Source organism: Nicotiana tomentosiformis, chromosome 2 (genome assembly GCF_000390325.3).
Source record: "Nicotiana tomentosiformis chromosome 2, ASM39032v3, whole genome shotgun sequence".
Lineage (NCBI taxonomy): Eukaryota > Viridiplantae > Streptophyta > Magnoliopsida > Solanales > Solanaceae > Nicotiana > Nicotiana tomentosiformis.
In genome coordinates, this window is record NC_090813.1 from 132,450,431 (window position 1) to 132,470,328 (window position 19,898).

General features: G+C 40.2%; 1 protein-coding gene across 1 annotated transcript; it reads right to left on the reverse strand.

Moving 5' to 3' along the window:
• Positions 1 to 8,967: 8,967 nt before the first annotated feature.
• On the reverse strand, positions 8,968 to 10,265 carry LOC104093970 (peamaclein-like). The gene is made up of 2 exons (XM_009599808.4): positions 10,111 to 10,265; positions 8,968 to 9,758 (listed from the first exon to the last, which is right to left on the reverse strand). The coding sequence occupies exons 1-2, from the start codon at positions 10,196 to 10,198 to the stop codon at positions 9,574 to 9,576; spliced, it is 273 nt and encodes a 90-aa protein (XP_009598103.1). The 5' UTR covers positions 10,199 to 10,265; the 3' UTR covers positions 8,968 to 9,573.
• Positions 10,266 to 19,898: the final 9,633 nt, after the last annotated feature.

The following is a 19,898-nucleotide window of genomic DNA, read 5'->3' on the forward strand; positions in this document are numbered from 1 at the left end:
ATTTGGACTCTTTGATTCTTGTCTTAGAAGCCTAAGTTGTTTATGTTGGCCAATGGTTGACTTTTGTGAAAATAACCTCGGAATAGGTTTTTGATGGCTCTGATAGCTTCGTATCATAATTTTAGACTTGGGCATATACCCGAAATCGAATTCGGAAGTCCATAGGTTGATTTGTGTGGTTTTTCCAATATTTGGAAATTTAAAGTTTAAAAGTTTGATCGTAGGTTGGCTTTTAACTATCGGGTTCGGAATTTGATTTTGTGACTTAGAATAGGTCCGTTATGATATTTAGAACTTGTCTACAAATTTGGTATCATCTGGAGTTGAACTGATAGGATTCAGACGCTTAGTTGCAATTCTAGAGGTTCTTGAAATTTACTTTGAAATTCACGCATTTTGGTGTTTGATTCGTAGTTCTAGATGTTATTTTTGTGTTTTGATCGTGCGAGCGAGTTTATGTGATGTTTTTAGACTTGTGTGGATGTTTGTTTTGGAGCACCGAGGGCTTGGATGAGTTTCAGACATATTACATAATGTTTTGGACTGAAAAAATAGGATCTGGTGTGTTGATGCCTCTAGTGTCACATTTGCGAATACTAGGTTCGCAATTGTGATCTTAGCGGGAGGGCCTCGGGTATCGCAATTGTGATACCTAGATCGCAATTGTGAAGTAGCTCAGGTAGATGGATAGTTCGAATTTGCGGCAAAATAGTCGCATTTGCGATTAGGATAGGCTTCGCAAATGCGAAGCCAATGTCGCATTTGCGACCTCCTCTTAGGCTGTCAGTGGCTGCTTTTGTGAGGTTTACTTCGCAATTGCGAGGGTTCACAATTGCGACATCTGCAACTGATCAAAATGGCTGGGAGTCGGGATTTTATCTCATATTCTCTCATTTTAGAACCCTAGACTCAGTAAGAGACGATTTGGAGAGGAGATTTTCATCTACAAACATTTGGTAAGCTATTCTAATCAAATTCCAACTATATGTCATGAATATATCTTAGACTTAACATCAAAATCATGTGATAAAAAGAGGAAAAATGGGGAAATTTTGTCAAGTTTTTGGAAAATGAGAGCTCGAGTTTTGAAAGTCGATTTGGACTCGAATTTTGAAACAAACCATATATATGGACTCATAGGGTTAATGGTAGTCAGAATCTACCCTTGGACCCGAGTTTTGACCGGGCGAGCCCCTGGTTGAATTTTGTTGCCTTTTTAGGAAAAGTGTAAAGATCATAGCTTTATCTATTGTAATTGTTTTCCCTTGCATTATTTGATGATATTAAGTCAATTTTGGTTAGATTTGAGCTGTGTGGAGGCGAATTTTAGGGGGAAAGCGATTTTCGAGGGTTGAGTTTGCCTAGTAAAGGTAAGTACCTTGCTTGACTTTGTGTGGAGGGACTACCCCTTAGGATTTAGGATTAGATGTGTTATTTGTGCTATATAAAAGCCGTGTACGCAGGGTGGCAAGTGGGTATACAGGTTATATGTGGCATTTGACCGGTTTAGGCTACTTAGACTCTTTCCATGCCTTAATTGAATTGTCATATCATGTTTTAAATTCTCATAGTCAATATACTCTTACTTGTGTTAGTTTATCCTTACATGTCATATTTGACTTTGTTAACACTTGTTCTACATCTTACTTGATACTTTGCTCTTGTGCTTTAGTTGATGTTGTTATCTCTTTTATTACCATATTATCTCTTCCATTGTTGACTTATCCTCATTTGAAGTTTATTATTACATGTTATCACTTCCATTGTTGACTTGTCCTTATTTTAAGCCATTGTTACATGTTATCTTTTTCATTGTTGATTTATCCTTATTTGAAGTCATTGTTACATGTTATCTCTCCCATTATGAGTTATTCTTATTTGATATCGTAGTTACACATGATCTCTGTCATTGTTGAGTTATTGGTGTTGAAGTGGTAAAAGTCGTTATCATATTGAGGCGAAGTTGTTAATTGTTGAGATATCTTCCTTGTAGAGAAATTTACATCTATTGTTATTGTTGATATTCTTGTACACATTGTGATTGAGCCATGGGCTATTATTGTGGAAACATTGATATTGTTAACTATTGGCAAGTTGTGGCATGCGTGCACTTATGATGTGAGTTGTTATTGTGATGTGATATCGATGCGCATGCGGCGGTATAAGGATAGGGGTTAATATGCATGTGGCGGCATAAGATGGGATTTATGTGTGTGTTTCTAGTCAAGGAATTACTTGAAGCCACGCGGCGTCATAAGGTGAGCTAAACTATGTGTAGCTATTTTAGAAAAAATATTTTTAAAACTATTTAAATGTAAGTCTCACGCGGCGGTATAAGAGAAGATTGTGATTGAAACTGAGATATGTGAATATGAGGCGGTACCTCAGTTGTGATTCTTGTTGTATACGAGGTGGTACCTCGGTTGTGATTCTTGTTGTATATCTCATGTGAAAAGACCACTTAGTGGAACACTTCTTGTTGCTTTAGTCTTCCTTGTCTTATCAGTTTTGTCCGCATTTGACTATTGTGGTTCTCTTTAATTGTTTCCTTTATGTTATCTCTATGCTTATAATTCTGTTATTAGTCTATGTTCGTATTATTTATTTCTCCGCTTTCTATTACTTCTCGTTATTATGTTTTCATTCTGTTTATTAAGTCCTAGTAGGTGTCTTGACCTGACCTCGTCACTACTCTACCGAAGTTAGACTTGATACTTACTAGGTACCATTGTGGTGTACTCATACTACGCTTTTGCAAATCTTTCTATGTAGATCCAGGTACGTCTGCCCGCACTGGACGTTAGTGTTTGATTGTAGCTATCATCCGGAGACTTCAAGGTATACCTGCTCGGTGTCCGCAGGCCTCGGAGTCACCTTCCCTTACCTTTCATTCTGTTGTATTTCATATTCAGACAGTGTTGTAGTAGAAATTCCAGATTATTCTGTAGAGCTTATGACTTAGTTTCACCAGTTTTGGGAGAGATGTTATAGAGATCTTATTTTTGGAGTTTATTTGAGCTTATCAGTCTTGCTTTAGTATTTTTGTGTATTATTCTGTTAAGTTATTGTTAAATGGTAGGTTTATCTAGTCTTAGAGACTAGGTGCCATTACGACATCCAAGGTGAAAAATTGGGGTCGTGACATTGAAGAATTATTGACCCCGGTGAATATAGTTTAAATTTTTTTGTACAATACGAGTATAAAATTTAATGGTGGATCCAGAAGTAAGTATTTGAAAAAGGCCCAAAACCCAACATAAACGTGTTTAAACTCCATTCTTTTTCTTATGCAGATAGAACTAGTTTAAATAGGGATTTTTTCTTTCCTATACAATATTTAAAACTTATTTACCAAAATTATCCTAATTTTGCATATTAGCCACCCTAAATAAGGATTGCTTACAATTTATATACAATCCATTATTAGTGTCTTAAATTATAGGATCCAGTTATACACTTTTCCTTTTTTCTCTCCTCTCCTCAATCCCTATTCCTTGCCGCTTCTCTTCATATACAATCCATTATCAGTGCCTTATATTAAGGGATTCTGTTACACTATTTTTTTCTTCTTTTTCTCTCATCTCCTATTTCCAATAGTGCCTTAACGGTAGTATAGCAATTCCAATAATGTCAAACCACAGTGACGTAAAATAGTTCAAGACTTAATTGAGAACCAAATCTCATAAAACTATTTTAATAGCTTGAACCATAAAGTAGCGCCAAACCAAAGCAATAGAGACACTGACGATAGACAACACCTAAACTAGACAAGTTGAGAGCCAGAATATTCAAATTTGATACATCTACAAAAACATATAAACTAAAAACAAATTGTATACAATTAATTATATAGAATACAACTTATCTATAACTTTCATACATCATTTTTACCCAGTTAAAATAACTACAACATCATACAACTTAAATATAATTTCATACAAATTTTATACAAATATCTCTTTCGTATGTATTTTATATATGATTTGTATATATTTTGTATATGGTGTGTTCTTCTTCTTCTCTAAAATTCCAATCAAAACTTCCTCTCTTAATACAATTTTGATACATATCAATAACTTTATGTAAAAAGAAAGTATTTATAGCTTAAATACAAATTTTATACAATGATTCACATATTATACAACTATTTTTTAACTTTCATATAAAAAATATATAACTACCACAAAACATAACTTAAATATAATTTACATACAATTATAATACAACTTTAATGCATCTTCTTCATCTTCGAGTTTCAATCTAAAAATTCATTCAAAATCAACTCTAATCCTCACCAAACACCCTAAAATTGAGATATAAAGTCCAAAGAATATTTTTGATCGTTTGCAACAACATCCAATCAAAATAAATAATAGTGAAAAAAAATCGAATTCAAAATCAAAGTTTCAAAGCTTTTGATAGTTTTCAATGGATGGGGGGAACAGGCAATGAATGGTCGATGGTGATAAGCGACGACATCAAATTTATTATTGAATTCTCGGAAGAAAAAAAGGGAGATGAGAAAAGATAAGAGAATCATATAGATCCAAAGAAGAAGAAGTCGGGCAGAAAAAAGAAAATAGAGAGAGATCTGTGAAAGCGGTAGATATGCGGAATTTAATTTCCATATTAAAAGGCTACAATTAAGGATAGTCATTTAAAACTTATCCGTATAAAACTGATAAATTGTATATCAACTTGTAATTAAGTTAAAACCTAAACAATGAGGGTAAATAAGTTTTTAATATAGTATATATAGGTAAAAATCTGTGACGACCCGATCGGTCGTTTTGGTATTTTTTATTTGCATGTGGTCTGTGACATTTTCCGCAAAGTTTTTGCGTAAAAATTTGAAGAAAAATGACTTTAGGCTTAAAATGGGACTTGAGTTAACCACGGTCAACATTCTTGGTAAACGACCTTAGATCGGTATTTTAAAAATTCAGGTAGATTCGTATGATATTTTTGGACTTGTATGCATGTTTGGTTGGGGTCCGGGGTGACCCGAGTGTATTTCAGCGCGTTATGTGAAAATTTGTGAAAATGAGTTTTAAAATTAAAAATCATGAGTTTTGGTGATCGATTCTTGTTATTTGATGTTATTTTGATGATTTGAGGTAGCGCAAAAGTTTGTAGGATATTATTACACTTGTGTGCATGTTTGATTTGGAGCCCGAGGGCTAGGGATGAGTTTCGGATGTGCTACGGAAGAGTTTGGAAAATTATGCAACTGCTAGTGCATTACAGTTGTTGGTATCTGTTGCAGATCTCACAATTGCGTGGTCTGGCTCGCAATTGCGAGCCTCGATTTTGCGGTCACACTATCACATTTGCCAAAAGGGCTGGAGGGATGGAGTTTCTCTTTCGCGGAGAATAATTCGCATTTGCGAACAAAGCAGAGATCACATTCGCAATCTCATAGTCGCATTTGCGACATAGTGTCCTTGGAGTGAGCTTCGCATTTGCGATGGGGGAAGTTCGCATTTGTGAACAAAATGTCACATTTGCAACTTTGATGGGCCTGATGCACTGATCGCATTTGCGATCAGTGTGTCACATTTGCGGTCAAAGTATTTGCGAATAAGAGCTCGCAAATATGACACCTGCAGCTGGGTAAAAGAGAGAAAAAATGGGACTCAACTCATTTTACACCATTTCTCAACTCCAAATACTCTAGAGGCGATTTTTGAAGAACTTTTTCTTCCCAAAATTCATTGGTAAGCAACTCTAATTTATTTTCTATCAATTCCCCATTACTTTTCATGAGCTTTTAACAGCAAATCTATGATTTTCATGGTAGAAATTAAGGATTTCAGGTAGAATTTAGAAATTTTGTAAAATTAAGATTTGGACCTCAAATTGAGGTCGGATTTCTTAACAAATCACATAACCGTTCTCGGGGTGAATGGGTAATCAGGTTTTGGTCCGGATCTCGAATTTTGACCAAGCGAGCCTAGGGTTGACGTTTTCAATTTCATCAAAGATTGAACCTTTTTTATTCGTGGGTAGTTTCTAAAGCTTATTTTAAATTGTTTGAATGATATTTAAATAGATTTTGTTGGTTTGGAGGCTTGTTTGAAAGGAAAAGTCGTGGTTGATTGTTGATTTGGTTGCGCAAAGAGGCACGTGTCGTGTCTAACTTGACGTGAGGAAATTAGGACTTGTTGGTCTATTTGTTATGTGAATTATGTGGGAAAACAGCATATATGTGAGGTGACTAGTGTATATGCGTCGTTATGGGTTAAACCATGCAGGATTGGGCTAGTTACCTTTATGTCATCACTTATTCCATGTTATCTCTTGTTATAAGCTTTGATTTCTACATGATCTTTCTTGTTATCCATGCTTTACTTGTTACTTATTTTGATTTATTCATTTCTCGCACAATATCTACTTACCTGCTCTATGTTCCTACATGTATTAATTGTATAACTTCACTGCTTCATATTTAACTTGCTTTCATTGACTTAACATTACTTGTTATACCTTACTATGGTATTCCAATTTCTTTGAGTTCTTTAGCTATTCTTGTATTGGTGATTTGTAGAGAATTATAAATACGAAGTATTGGTTATCCTCCATTGTGCTGGTAGTTCCTTGATATTCTATACGCTTTATTCTCCTTTCGTGTTGAGATTCCGTTATCGGTTGTGTTGAGTTGTTTATGTTAATGAGTTGATATTGGGATCGGGTTGCACGTCGCAAACAGAATTGAAATAAATTGATATTGGTAATGGGTTGCATGCCATAACAGGTAATGATATGATATGATATTGGGATCGGGTTGCGCGCTGCAACAGTTATTGTGTTAAATGTTGGGATTGAATTATGCGCCGCAATAGAGTATGATGTGTTGTAGTTGTTTGTAGTTGTGGAGTTTTATCTCGGTATTGTGATATGAGATTTGAGATCATGTTATTTTGGGGTCCTCTGGTAGTTGACCTTCGGGTTCATTTTTATGAGTTTACTACTTTAGTTATATTTCTGTATTTTGTTATTATTATTCATACAGGTTTATTGTGTCTTGCCATAGCCTCGACACTACTTCGTCGAGGTTAAGCTCGGCACTTACAGAGTGCATGGGGTCGGTTATACTCACGCTATATTTCTGCACTTTTTTGTGCAGATCCAGATGTTGGTTCCAGCGGCGCGTAGAGGAGTTCTGCTCGAATCCGACTGCTACAGGAGACTTGAGGTAGAGTTGTCCAGCGTTCGCAGTCCCTAAAGTACCCTTCTATTATGTCTTTACTGTTTACTTTGTTTCAAATAGTTGTATTTCGTTCAAATCATACTTTGTAGTACTCTAGTTGCTCGTGTATTGGTAACACCAGATTTCTGAGATTAGTCTAGACCGTGTTATTTATGGATTTATCTTATATAATTCAGTTTTACCAATCGTTAATTATTATTGTGACTCTGTTTTAAATTATTAAAATAGTAAATTGATTAGCTGTTGTTGGCTTGCCTAGCAAATAGATGTTAGGCACTATCACGATCTCATGTTTGGTATTTCGGGTAGTGACAAAATCTCTTTAAAAGTAATGAAAGAGCTAGAGTAATTTTATTGATATCTGAATTCTTTTTGGCTCTCTTCTAGTTATTTGGCAGTACATCATGACACTCCTAGTTCATGGATGGCTCTGATTGTAGGAGTTCAAGATGCTCCACTATGTAAGAAAGCGACAATTTCATTAGGAAATTTTTAAATTCTGCTTTGAATTTCTGTTCATCTTTTTTTAAAGAAAAAGAACTCATAATTGAGAAATTGTACTTCAGATTCCTTCCCGACCAAATTAAACAATTTAACATTCAATTGAAGGTGTTCGGTCAAATATCACAAGTAACAAACTTACAATTTTGCAATATTCTAAACAACCAAAAGCGTAAAAAATTTCTTTTGTTTTTTCCCTCTATTCTTTTCTCTCTTTCCAAATAAAGCAAGAGAGACATATTTCTGTAAAAATGATATACTGGTCGCTCAATATAATGTCCAAAAGGATTTATGAGCCAATTCAAGAGTTACAGAGGCATGATGTTTATTCCTGCTTTACGCACGCTAAAACTTTTTAAATAGATTGCTGTTTTATTATTTGTGTATCTCATTTGGGTAATAATACTCCTATATTATAATTAAGTTATTTGAAATTTACATACTTCATTTCTGATAATAATTAAATACACATGTGATTTTTGGCTTTAAAATTGTGGACAGATATCATTAACTATTGTTCCTCTCAAATTTGATTTCATGGATGCTGTACATAGTGATACCTTTTAGACAAGTAACATATGGGCTAATCACATTGGTCAAGGATCTTTTTAATAATATTACAAATTGGGAATTAGTTCTTTCTCTAATACTTAAATTTTCAATAAACAAGGTGCACAGATACTTTTTTACTTCAAAAATTGTTTATAAATTCCTGACGTTTAGAAACTAATTACAAGTAAGGCTTAACTCTTGGAGTACACATGAGGTGGCAAGGTTGGCTGTTATTATCGGGGCATGCAAGAGATCGAGCTGGACGATCCAAATAAGAAATGGGCTGCTCATCAAGTGATCTATCAGGGTGATTTGCACAAATAGGATTATTTGGTGCCATCGTTTAAATTTTTATACCCAGTAAGAAAAGTCTTGAAAATATAATCGCCGGTAAGAATTTTGAATTTTTTGAGAAAGTCTTATGGTGATTCGCCAGAATTCAGTCGGTTCTATAGAGTAAAGGACATTCCACAGAGCAAAGGACAATCTACCATCTCATTGTAACCACTAATTGGTGATGATATGAACATGTAAGGGTCGGCCTAATCCCCCACCATTGAGGTGATTTTAATTTTAGTATTTAAACCAAAAAAAAAAATCTAGCGCATTGTAGTTGATCATAGTTCCCTTTTCTCTCCCTCTCTTTTTCTTAAATCTGGATATAGAAAGAACAGGAAGAAAATGCACAAATGGTACAGCCCAAGTGGAAACAAGTCTGCATTTAATATTCAAAGCAAGTACGAACAATTACAAGCTAGCGCCAACTGGTGCTTGATATACTTGGATGTAATTTGCTGAAAATAAAGAATATGAGAATACTTTTATTAATAGTTGGCAGTAACATATTGTTGAGGTTTTTGTTATTTAAAGATAAAATAGTCTTAAAATGAGGGTGAATGGGAAATGGAGGGAAAATGAAATTTTTGAGTAAAATTTTAAGTTTTCCCCTCTTGACAATGAGACATTGTCCCATATTAGAAGAGGAAAAGATTTTTGGTGGGTATATATAATTGCTCTTCTTGTAGCTCTTAAAGAGTTAAGAAGAAAGCAAGCCTCGCGCCGTCGCCGTCGCCGTCGTCGCTCGCTCGGCTCGGCTTCGGCTTTGGCCGGCTTCGGATTCGGATTTGATGGATTTGTAACGGATATGTTCCAATCCGTGTATTGACCACCAGCTTCCTCTCAGCATTTTCATACATTGCACTCCTTCCTCTCAGCTGTAGTATATTTCCAACTTTGGGCATATACTATATCGAAAAGGAAAGAGAGATGAACATTGAGTGGAAAGAACTGGATAGTGTTAGTATTCAATTTCATGGGCACTTGGATTTGCCCTTGGAGTTGAGCATGTCTCTATAACAAGGGCATTCCGACTTGTTTCCATAGTTTCCAGAAGGGACACAGTTGCACTTATTGCAGCATATTCCACAGTAGGTCAAGCAACGTTTTGCTATTCCTGCTTTCCCACACCTCACTGCGCACTTAGAATCGCATGAACCTACACCATATAGATACACATCATATATCAATTTAATTAGCATATAATACTAATTAGTCAATCAATTATAACTTCTATACGATGACAGTAAATTATTATCTAAACATATACGAAAGCTGATTACAAGTAATTTTTATAGAAAAAATGGTATGATAATTAACTAGGAAAAGATGATAAATGACATGTTACACAGATATTATAACGTCACACTTATATATGATATATAAAAATTATTTACACATCAATATAAATAAGTTAAACCTTAGTTGAATAGCAGCATTATAAGTTAAAAATTAGTCAGCAGCTGGTGTATGTGTGTGTGTGAGAGTGAGAGTGAGGCGACAAATCTTACTTGGGTCGTCATAGGCCACGGATGACTGAAGGAAAGAAGAAGTCAGAACAAGTGAAACAATTAACAAAGTAATCATGGCAAGCTTCATCTTGAAGAGTAAAGTGTAGGCTACCACTGATCTTCTGGAACTATTTAAATTGCAAACAATCACAAAAGTCTACGATTTTAAGGGCGTAATTGGGAAAGAGTGGGTGAATGAGTATTTATAGAGACACCGTAAGAGGTACAACCGTACAATTACAACTGACAAGTAAGAAGGAGGAAATGAGCAAGTGATGTGGATTCAACGCTAATAATAGTGATTAGGTGGAGGCCATGTGTCAGGTAACGTAGCGATAAGCAGTGGCAACTGGCAAAAATGGAATCTCAGAAAATGATAGTAAGAAAATGCGTCCAGTTTCATTACAGGCTGTGTAATCTGTAGTAGGTGTGCTGACCCTCTTCGTTTTGCTGACTCTTTAGGGCGCAATCGAACGAGGTCTCAATTGCCTACAGTCCATTACTCTAATGTTGTAAAAGAAGGCTCGAAGTAGCTGACTAGTGTGTATGTCAAAATCAGCCCTAAAATATTTAGGGTAATGCAGCATTAAGGAAAGAATCAGTCGAGATCGGATAGGGAACAGCGAGGTTCGTGGTAAAGATGGCAACAATGGCTGAGGTCGAGCATCGTTGACAAAACAGTAACGGCTAGTTTTTGAAATAAGATATTAAAGAGAATAGGCACTTATATTATTAGGATTTGTTAGATACATGTCTCAAATAAATAGGAAAGGGAGAAGGAAAAAAAGGCATGTAATATTCACTTGATAAGAATATTTTTCAGAAGAAGATTTTCTCTTTTGTAAAGATACAAAGACTACCTTTTTATCAAGATTCTTACCCATATTATTCCACACTTTTACACCAAAACCGAGAATAGTCCAAACAAACCTTGAATTTATCTGTCATTCATCATTGTCAGGAGAAACATTCGTCCAATCCATCATTTATTGGGTGAATTATTCCTCTTATTTACTTAAATGTCATTTATTGCTATTTATTGCTAGTTACATCTCCATTATTGCTCATTCTTTATGAACGTTTTGTGCTTATCATTGTCAACACTTCATTGGATCTGTCCCATCTCACACACGATTTCAAGATTCGCATCTAGAGTTATTATCATTAACTAGATTTAACCCGTTATTACATAAATTTAATAATTTAGCCAAAAGTTATACTTTTTGGTCAAACAATTTGGCGTCGTCTGTGGGGATTATCTAGTTAACTCTTTTAGTTTCTTCTAGATCTACAACTGACACTGGTCACTAACGTTAAAAAAAATAAAATAAATAAAATAAATCAAGAACAAGAATCTTTTTTTCTCTCTACATACATAGATCTAATATGGCAGGTAACAGAGAAGAAAGAACGAGAATAATGAGCGACATCCCAACCAACCTCATGAACATCATCCATGAGAGCTCTGAAGCAGTGGACGAGGACACAACGCCCAATGCATCCCCCAGGCGAGGTGGGTCACCCCCTCCCCACTGCAGCATCATAAAATCTCTTGGTAAGATAGCCTCTACATCCACGGTAGAGGAGACGCCGCTAGTAATAAAGAAGCTCCTTGAGGCCTGGCTAACTGATACGCTAACTAGCGTCCTCCATAAGCCCGTTCGGGATACAGCCATAGAAAATGCAAGAACTTGTGTTATACCACCAGTGGACGAGCAACATGATCAAGTTCCTCCTCCTCCCGCAATGACAGGTATTACTCACAATGTTATTGGCAATGCAGGCGATGACGCTCTCACGGCTGTTCTGAAAAGGATGGAGGAAATGGAAAATGAGAACAAGCTACTTCGGGACAAAATGAGAGAACATGAAGAAAGGGTCGATAAAATACCGGGCGCTCCCAATCTCTTGCCGAAGAGAGACGTCGGTCGGTTCGTAGAGCATCCATATAGCGATGACGACGCCCCACATACCATACCAAAGACCTTCAAAATGCCTCCCTACTTGAAAATATATGATGCCACGACCGACCCCGAAGACCATGTGACCCACTATGTCACCATTGTGAAAGGCAATGACCTCGCCAAAGAACAAGTATCCTCCATTTTGCTGAAAATAATCAGCGAGACTCTCACTGGAGGGGCATTAATGTGGTATTCGCAGCTGCCCACGCGTTCCATCGAAACATTCGAAGAAATGGCGAGAGTAAACAACATATTCGCCATCAAACAATCATCGGGAGAGGGATTAAGGGACTTCCTCGCCCGATTCAACCGAGTAAGAATGACATTACCGAATGTATCGGAAGGGATAACTCAAGAAAATTATTGAGTCAGCTTATGAAGTACCCCCCCAACGACTTGGGATGAAATACATAATGCATATTGCACCGAAGTCCGAGCAGACGAGGACGACCTCAGTGGGCCAACCCATCAACTGACTTCGGTGCAGGCAAAATCTAGGAAAGATCGAAGAAATGATGTCAGAAGAGATCTGGCGTCCTCATGACCTAACTGGGAACGGCATCTCCCATATATCAGGACCACCGCTGCATCTTAATCCCGCCATGAAGAGGGCCCACCCCGATAGAGAACGGGGACTTACCGGAACGAGAGAGGTATGCACTATTTATTATCCTCTCATAATATTTGTGTGTCACCAACAGAGATAGTCTACGCCTTAGAAAAGTTCGGACCAAAGGTGAAGTGGCCGCAAAAGATGAGGTCAGACTCAAATACCAAAAAATCAGATGCCCTCTGTGAGTTCCATCAAGAGCGAGGACACAAAACCGAAGATTGCATCGCCCTCAGACAGGAGGTCATAAACATGCTACGACAGGGACACCTCAAAGAGTTGTTGAGCGATCGAGGAAGGACCAACTTCGCCAGAGGGCGTGAACAACATCAAGGGCCGCCAAAACTGCCCTTACCGGCCCGCACCATCCACATGATCATCGGTGGTGGGGACGATGCTTCCATCAACTGCGTGAAGTTCACCACAAACCACAAGCTCAAATGGTCGATCACCCATGAACGGTATAATGAACTCGAAGAAAGTATCATCTTTGATCAATCAGATACCAACGGTTTGGCCTTCCCTCACTATGATGCTCTTGTTATCACTTTACGAATTTTAGATACCGATGTGAGATGAATTATGGTAGACGATGGGAGCAGTGCATGTATTATCCATCCTCGAGTACTTGCACAACTGAAACTCAAAGATAAGATAGTCGTTGCATCATACTAACAGGCTTTAATAATGCAGTTGAGAGAACATCCGGTTAGATCACACTCCCCGTCCTAGCGGGTGGCATCACTATGGAAACCACATTCCACATCATGGACCAGGAAACAGCATACAACGCCATAATAAAGCGGCCATGGATACACACCATGAGAGTTATCCCCTCCAGCTTGTACCAAGTCATCAAATTCCCAACTCTATGGCAAATATTCAGTATACGAGGGGAGCAATGCACATCCCAGGAATGCTACCGCATCGCCTTAGATTGTACGGCCACCCAACAAACAAAGGATAAAGAAAAAGAGGCATAGCAATCAACAGGGTCGAGGTCGGTATGCGATGACAGCAAGGACGTCATCAGAGACCCCGATATGGTTGAGGCCGCAGGATCGACCATAGAGGACCTCGACCCGTTTAGTTAGACAGCAACGACCACAGCAAGAAAGCTTACATCGGCTGCAAGCTTCAGGAACCGGGTAAGTTTCGTGAATTTTGAACTGCTAACGCAGACTTGTTTGCTTTTAGCCATGCAGATATGCCAGGTATCCCAAAGGAGATCGCCACACAAAAATTGAACGTCGATTCACTCTACCCCCCAGTGAGGCAGGTTAGGCATAAGTTCAACTCCACAATTAATGACGCAGTACACGAAGAAGTGGAAAATTTGTTGGAAAATGTCTCCGTCAGGGAATCGAAGTACCCCCAATGGGTCGCAAATGTAGTCATGGTGAAAAAGAAGAACGACAAATGGCGGATGTGCGTAGATTTCACTAACCTGAACAAAGCTTGCCCCAAGGATTTATTTTCATTACCCCATATCGACCAACGCATCGACGCAACGGCCAGGCACGAGCTACTAAGCTTCTTGGATGCCTACTCGGGCTATAATCAGATTCTCATGGAGGAAGAGTCCCAGGAAAAAACCACCTTCATCACCCACCAGGGGACATACTGCTACAAGGTCATGCCCTTCGGACGGAAAAATGCAGGGGCAGCTTACCAAAGGTTGGTGACGAAGATGTTCAAAGACCAACTCGATAAAACGATGGAAGTCTACATAGACGACATGCTGGTCAAATCCAAAAGGAAAGAAGATCACATCAACCACTTGAGAGAAGCCTTCGCCATACTCAGGCAATATAACATGAAATTGAACCCCGAAAAATGTGTATTCGGCTTGGCCTCATGAAAATTCTTAGGTTTCCTAGTGTCTCAGCGAGGTATTGGGGTCAATCCTGATCAAAGCAAGGCCATCGAAGGGATACCAGAGCACTTGACCACCAAAAATAAGGTCTGGAGGTTGACTGGCCTTATTGCCATCGTTTCGAGGTTCATTTCACGATCCTCCGATAGGTTCCATAAGCTCTTCGGCATACTCAAAAAGGGGAACGACCTCCAATGGACCCCTGAATGCGTCCAAGCCCTAAAGGAGTTAAAGATGTACTTGCCATCGCCATCGTTGCTTTCAAAACCAGAACCGGGACAGCCCATCCTCGTCTATCTCGTTGTGTCCGAAGTAGTCGTGAGCGCGTTCCTGGTCCAAGAAAATAAAGGTACACAATCCCCCATCTATTACATTAGAAAAACACCAGTCGACGTCGAGACAAGATACCCTCGTCTCAAAAAATTGGCCCTGGCTTTAGTCGTAGCTTCACGAAAGCTCAGACCATATTTCCAATGCCACCCCATCTCGGTCGTCACAACTTTCCCCTTAAAAAGGATTTTGCATAAACCCGAGCTATCAAGGTTGGCCAAATGGGCCATCGAACTGAGCGAGCACGATATTACATATCGGCCATGAACGGCAATAAAGTCACAGGTCCTCGCAGACTTCGTCACCTACTTCAGTGCAAAAAATAATGCCCGAAGTCGAAAAAGAAGTCGCCCACGCTTCTCCCCAAACACAAGACCTCTGGGTCCTGTACACTGATGGCGCATCTAACGCGTTAGGGTCTGGGCTGGGACTCGTACTCGAAGTTCCAACAGGCGAAGTGATTCGCCAGTCCATAAGATGACCAGACATGAATAACAACGAGGCTGAGTATGAGACCGTAATTGCAGGACTAAGACTAACACTCAAATACGGGGCGAAGCGGCTAAAACTGCACTACGATTCCTAACTCGTGGTCAACCAAGTCATAGGGACTTTCCAAATCAAGGAGCAAAGGTTACAAAAGTATCAGACCGAAATCTGCAAGCTGTTACCTGAGTACGACGAATATCAACTCTACCAGATCCCCCGAGCACAGAATACTGAGCCGGACGGCCTCGCCAAATTATCCGTAGCCACCAAAAACATTACAACCGGAGAAAACAATGCAGTACACCTCCTCAACTCATCTATAGATCAAATCTAGGTAAGAACCATAAACCTAACTTGGGACTGGCGCAACCGTATTGTTATATATTTGCAGGATGGCGTACTCCCCGATGATAAAGAAGAGGCCCAAAAACTTCAAATGTAAGCAGCCAGATACAACATCATTCATAACGACCTGTACAAGAGGACGTATGGTGGCCCTCTGGCGAAATGCTTAGGACCAAATCAGACGCAACGCATCCTTGAAGAAGTACACGAAGGCCATTGTGGATCTCACTCCGGCAATCGAGTTTTGGTCAGATGCCTCATACGGGCAGGGTATTACTGGCCCACCATGAAAAGAGAGGCAGCGGATTTCGTGAAACAATGCGAGCAATGCCAGAAATATGCCCCAATGGCCGTTCATCCACCAAGCAGGCGAACACCTACACTCAGTGACTTCCCCATGGCCGTTCATCAAATGGGGAATGGACATCGTGGGCCCCCTCCCGGCAGGACGAGGTAATGTACGATTTCTTTGGTTTTAACTGACTATTTCTCTAAATGGGTAGAAGCATGAGAATTCTCCCAAATACGCGAACAGGAAGTGATCGCCTTCATATGGAAAAACATCATATGTCATTTCGGTCTCCCCAAAGAGATCAGCTGCCATAATGGACCCCAGTTTGTGGGAAAAATGTCGCTGAGTTTTTTGAAAAATGGCACATCAAAAGAATACTCTCAATGTCATACCACCCCGCGGGCAACGGGCAAGAGGAATCCTCCAACAAGTCGATACTGAACATCATGAAGAAGAAACTCGAGGACGCCAAAGACGAGCACATGAGAAATGGCATACTCGTTAGTCTCTGAGATTGATGCGGTAATATCGGTCGAGGTCAGAGAGCCCAGCCTAAGATACTCCCGCAAAAGCGGACCCCAGAACGACGACAGCAGAATGCAGGAGCTCAACGAAGTCGAGGAACAAAGAGATATGGCCTACGTGAGAATGGTCGCCCAAAAGCAACAAGCAGAATGCTATTATAACAAAAAGGCAAAGATCAGACCACTCAAAGTCGGGGACTATGTGCTCAAAGCCAAAACACAAGCAAGCAAAGACCCGCGGGAAGGCAAACTAGGAACAAATTGGGACAGCCCCTACAAAATCACGGCAACAGCAAACAAAGGGTCATTCCAACTAGAAATAATGGAAGAAAAGCGACTACCAAACAACTGGAATATTACACACCTCAAGTACTTAAACTTTTAAAAGATGGTGTCCCTAAAATTGAACTCTTTTTTCCCTCACTTGAGTATTGTCCCAATTGGGTTTTCTCGAGGAGGTTTTTAACGAGGCGATGAAGGGGACACTTCAGGATTGAAGTACGCATAGAAGAAGGTACTGGACGGCTAGTTCATTGCTCGACCTCTCAATACTTTTCCAGGTCAACCAATGAAGGGACTAGATAGACTGGGACTGGGACTGACATGCCAGCCAGCACCCGAAAAATATGTAAATTTATCCAAGTGTATGAACAAAGCACAAATACATGAAGCTTATTTCTATTCTCCCTAAGCATAGGTTGCATTCGACCTCCTTCGAATTAACGCCTAATCGGCCATAACTAAGCAAATGTTACATTCGACCTCGTTCGAATTAATGCCTAATCGGCCCTCGGCCATTACTAAGCATAAGTTACATTTGACCTCATTCAAATTAACACTTAATCGGCCCTCGGTCATAACTAAGCATAGGTTACATTCGACCTTGTTCGAATTAACACCTAATAGTCCCTCAATGATAACTAAGTATAGGTTACATTCGACCTCGTTTGAATCAACACCTAATCGGCCCTCGGCCATAAATAAACATACGATATGTTTGACCTCATTCGAACTAACGTCCACTGGCCTCCGGCCATGGTCAAACCTAAGTTTGTTTCGACCTCGTTCGACTCCACTCGAGCTAAATTATTATGTCCAAGAAAACCAAGGCAACCGAGCAACAAAATCAAAAAACATACAAACCCAAACAGAAAAAAAAAAAAGATCAGGTACAAATAACGAAACTGGTATTTCATACTTAGAATATATTTTACAAAGGCTCGAGAAGATGCCCACCAAAAAGCGCATAAGTCTGTGGCAACACAAAAGAAGGAAAAGAAAAGCTACTAATTGCTGCTTGGCCCAGCCGCACCATCGACCTGGTCGCCTAGACCATTGTCATCCGCCCCTTCACCATCGCCATCAGGATACTCATCTTCATACCAGGTGTCCTCTTTAATCCGGTCCACGCACGCATCCTCCTCATCATCACATGCCTCCAGTGTAGCAGTATCGTAGCCACATGTGACACGATCTCCACAAGCCTTAACACGAGCATCCTCGGGGACAGCTTCCGAAACGGTTGCCGCCTTTATCAAATCTCTGAATATATCCAGTTGCGCCTGGGCGTGAATCCACTCCTCGTATAAATCTCTAGGAACATCAGGGAAGTTAGAAACATGGGAAGAGGATGGTCGAGCCAATAATTGAGCCTTCTAGGCCTCCAGAGCGGCGACCCGATCACAAAGGTCAGAAGATTCTTTCTCCAATTCTCCAATTTGTTCATCAAGCTGCTCCTCTTTAAGTCTGGCCGTCTCCAAGGCACTCTCTCACTCGGCTCGTAAAACACGCTTGACGATCTCCAAAGCCTTCATCTTCCTCATAGCCCCCGAACTAGCTAACTCCGCCTTCTCGAGATCCGATGCCTTTTCAGCGACCTTGCCCCTTAAAGCACCAGCTTTGAATTCACACTCCTCTATCTCGGTGTGCAACGAGAGCACCTGGTCTTGGAGATCGCCGCACTGGGTTGCGACCCCTCTACTAACCTCCAGCTCTTTCTCTTTGTCCCTTAGAGCCCCCTCGAGAACACTGCATTTCTCGATGACCTTCACCAGCTCGTCATCTTTTTCCTTCAACTCGTCTATGAGAGCTCGAAAGTAACCGCCTTTGCCAAACCGCCTACAAATCTCGCGATACTTACCGTGATACTCACGGTATTCTCTCTCCATCTTCAGAAAAATAGCCTTATGTTTCTCCTTTCTTCGGGCGCTCTCAATTTCCAAAATCACAATATGAAAGAAAGATAAAAAGAAAACGAAGAGTAAGAACGAAATGAACTTTGAACTCAACAAACGAAAATGAGAGGGATCGAAAAGCTTACCCTAAGAGCGAGGCCGGCTATGCTCCTAGATAAGGTAGCATCCTTCAGCTTTTCGAGGATTTTACCCTCCACATCAGAACAGAGGGGACCAGAGAAGGGACTACGTCCTCCGTGTTGACCAACAAATCTCGATCCATGGGATCGCAATAGTTCGTGTGGACCCCTCCAACCTTACTTTGAGTCGGGTAAATCCCTCCCCCAAAATCCTCACCTCATCGGCATCCACATCAGAGCCAGTCTCGTAACCATCCTTGGCTACACACTTTCCTTTTATGTCGGCCATTGAAGAAGTACTCTCGGCCGGTCGCGAGGCTGATAGCTCATCCCGCCGCAAGTTATCAAGGACTCATGTCGATACCCCTTCAGCTTCCATCGTGGTTTCAGGAATAGACATACCCTCTGCGGCTTCAGTCGATGGCGGAACCACGGGCGATAACTTGGTGTCATCTTCAAGTTCTATGGTCGTCGTTTCTCGGATGACAAAATAATCTCCCATCACTCAATTCACTGCCCGAACAACCCCTTCGTCGACATCCACCGATCTACTCTTGCAGGGAACCAAATTACCACCACTCTGCGACGATTCTGTTTCCTCGTGCTCATCCACTAGTTGAAGCAAAGGAGAAGCCGGAAACTCCGCTGTCGATATATCTGCGGGAGCAGAAGAAGACGGTACGGAAGCACCAGTAGGTAAGGTCAACGAACGAGTAGGCCTGGCCACAGCAGAAGAAAAAACAGAGGCAGATGGCCAAGCAGGCCTATTCGCAGTTTACAGCAGGAACAGGCTCCAAAGAAGAAGCGACCTTCCTCTTGCGAAACGCAGGAGGAGGAGCCCTCGATCTTCTCGAAGACCCTCAAACTGAAAAAGAATTAAGTTTCATCACCACCAATAATGAACTATAGCGTGCAAGCAACCATGCGGTCATAAGAGAACTAAAAAAAATAGACGAACTCACCGGCCAAGGAAGAAGCAGGCCCGAACCTCTTGAAAAATCCCGGCCACTCGCGAATCCCCACTGTGTGAGGCAGAATCCGGCC

Coding starts and splice junctions, on each gene's coding strand:
- LOC104093970 (XM_009599808.4), bottom strand. CDS start 10,198: ATGAAGCTTGCCATGATTACTTTGTTAATTGTTTCACTTGTTCTGACT. Junction 9,759..10,110: donor CGTGGCCTATGACGACCCAA/GTAAGATTTGTC, acceptor TATATGGTGTAG/GTTCATGCGATTCTAAGTGC.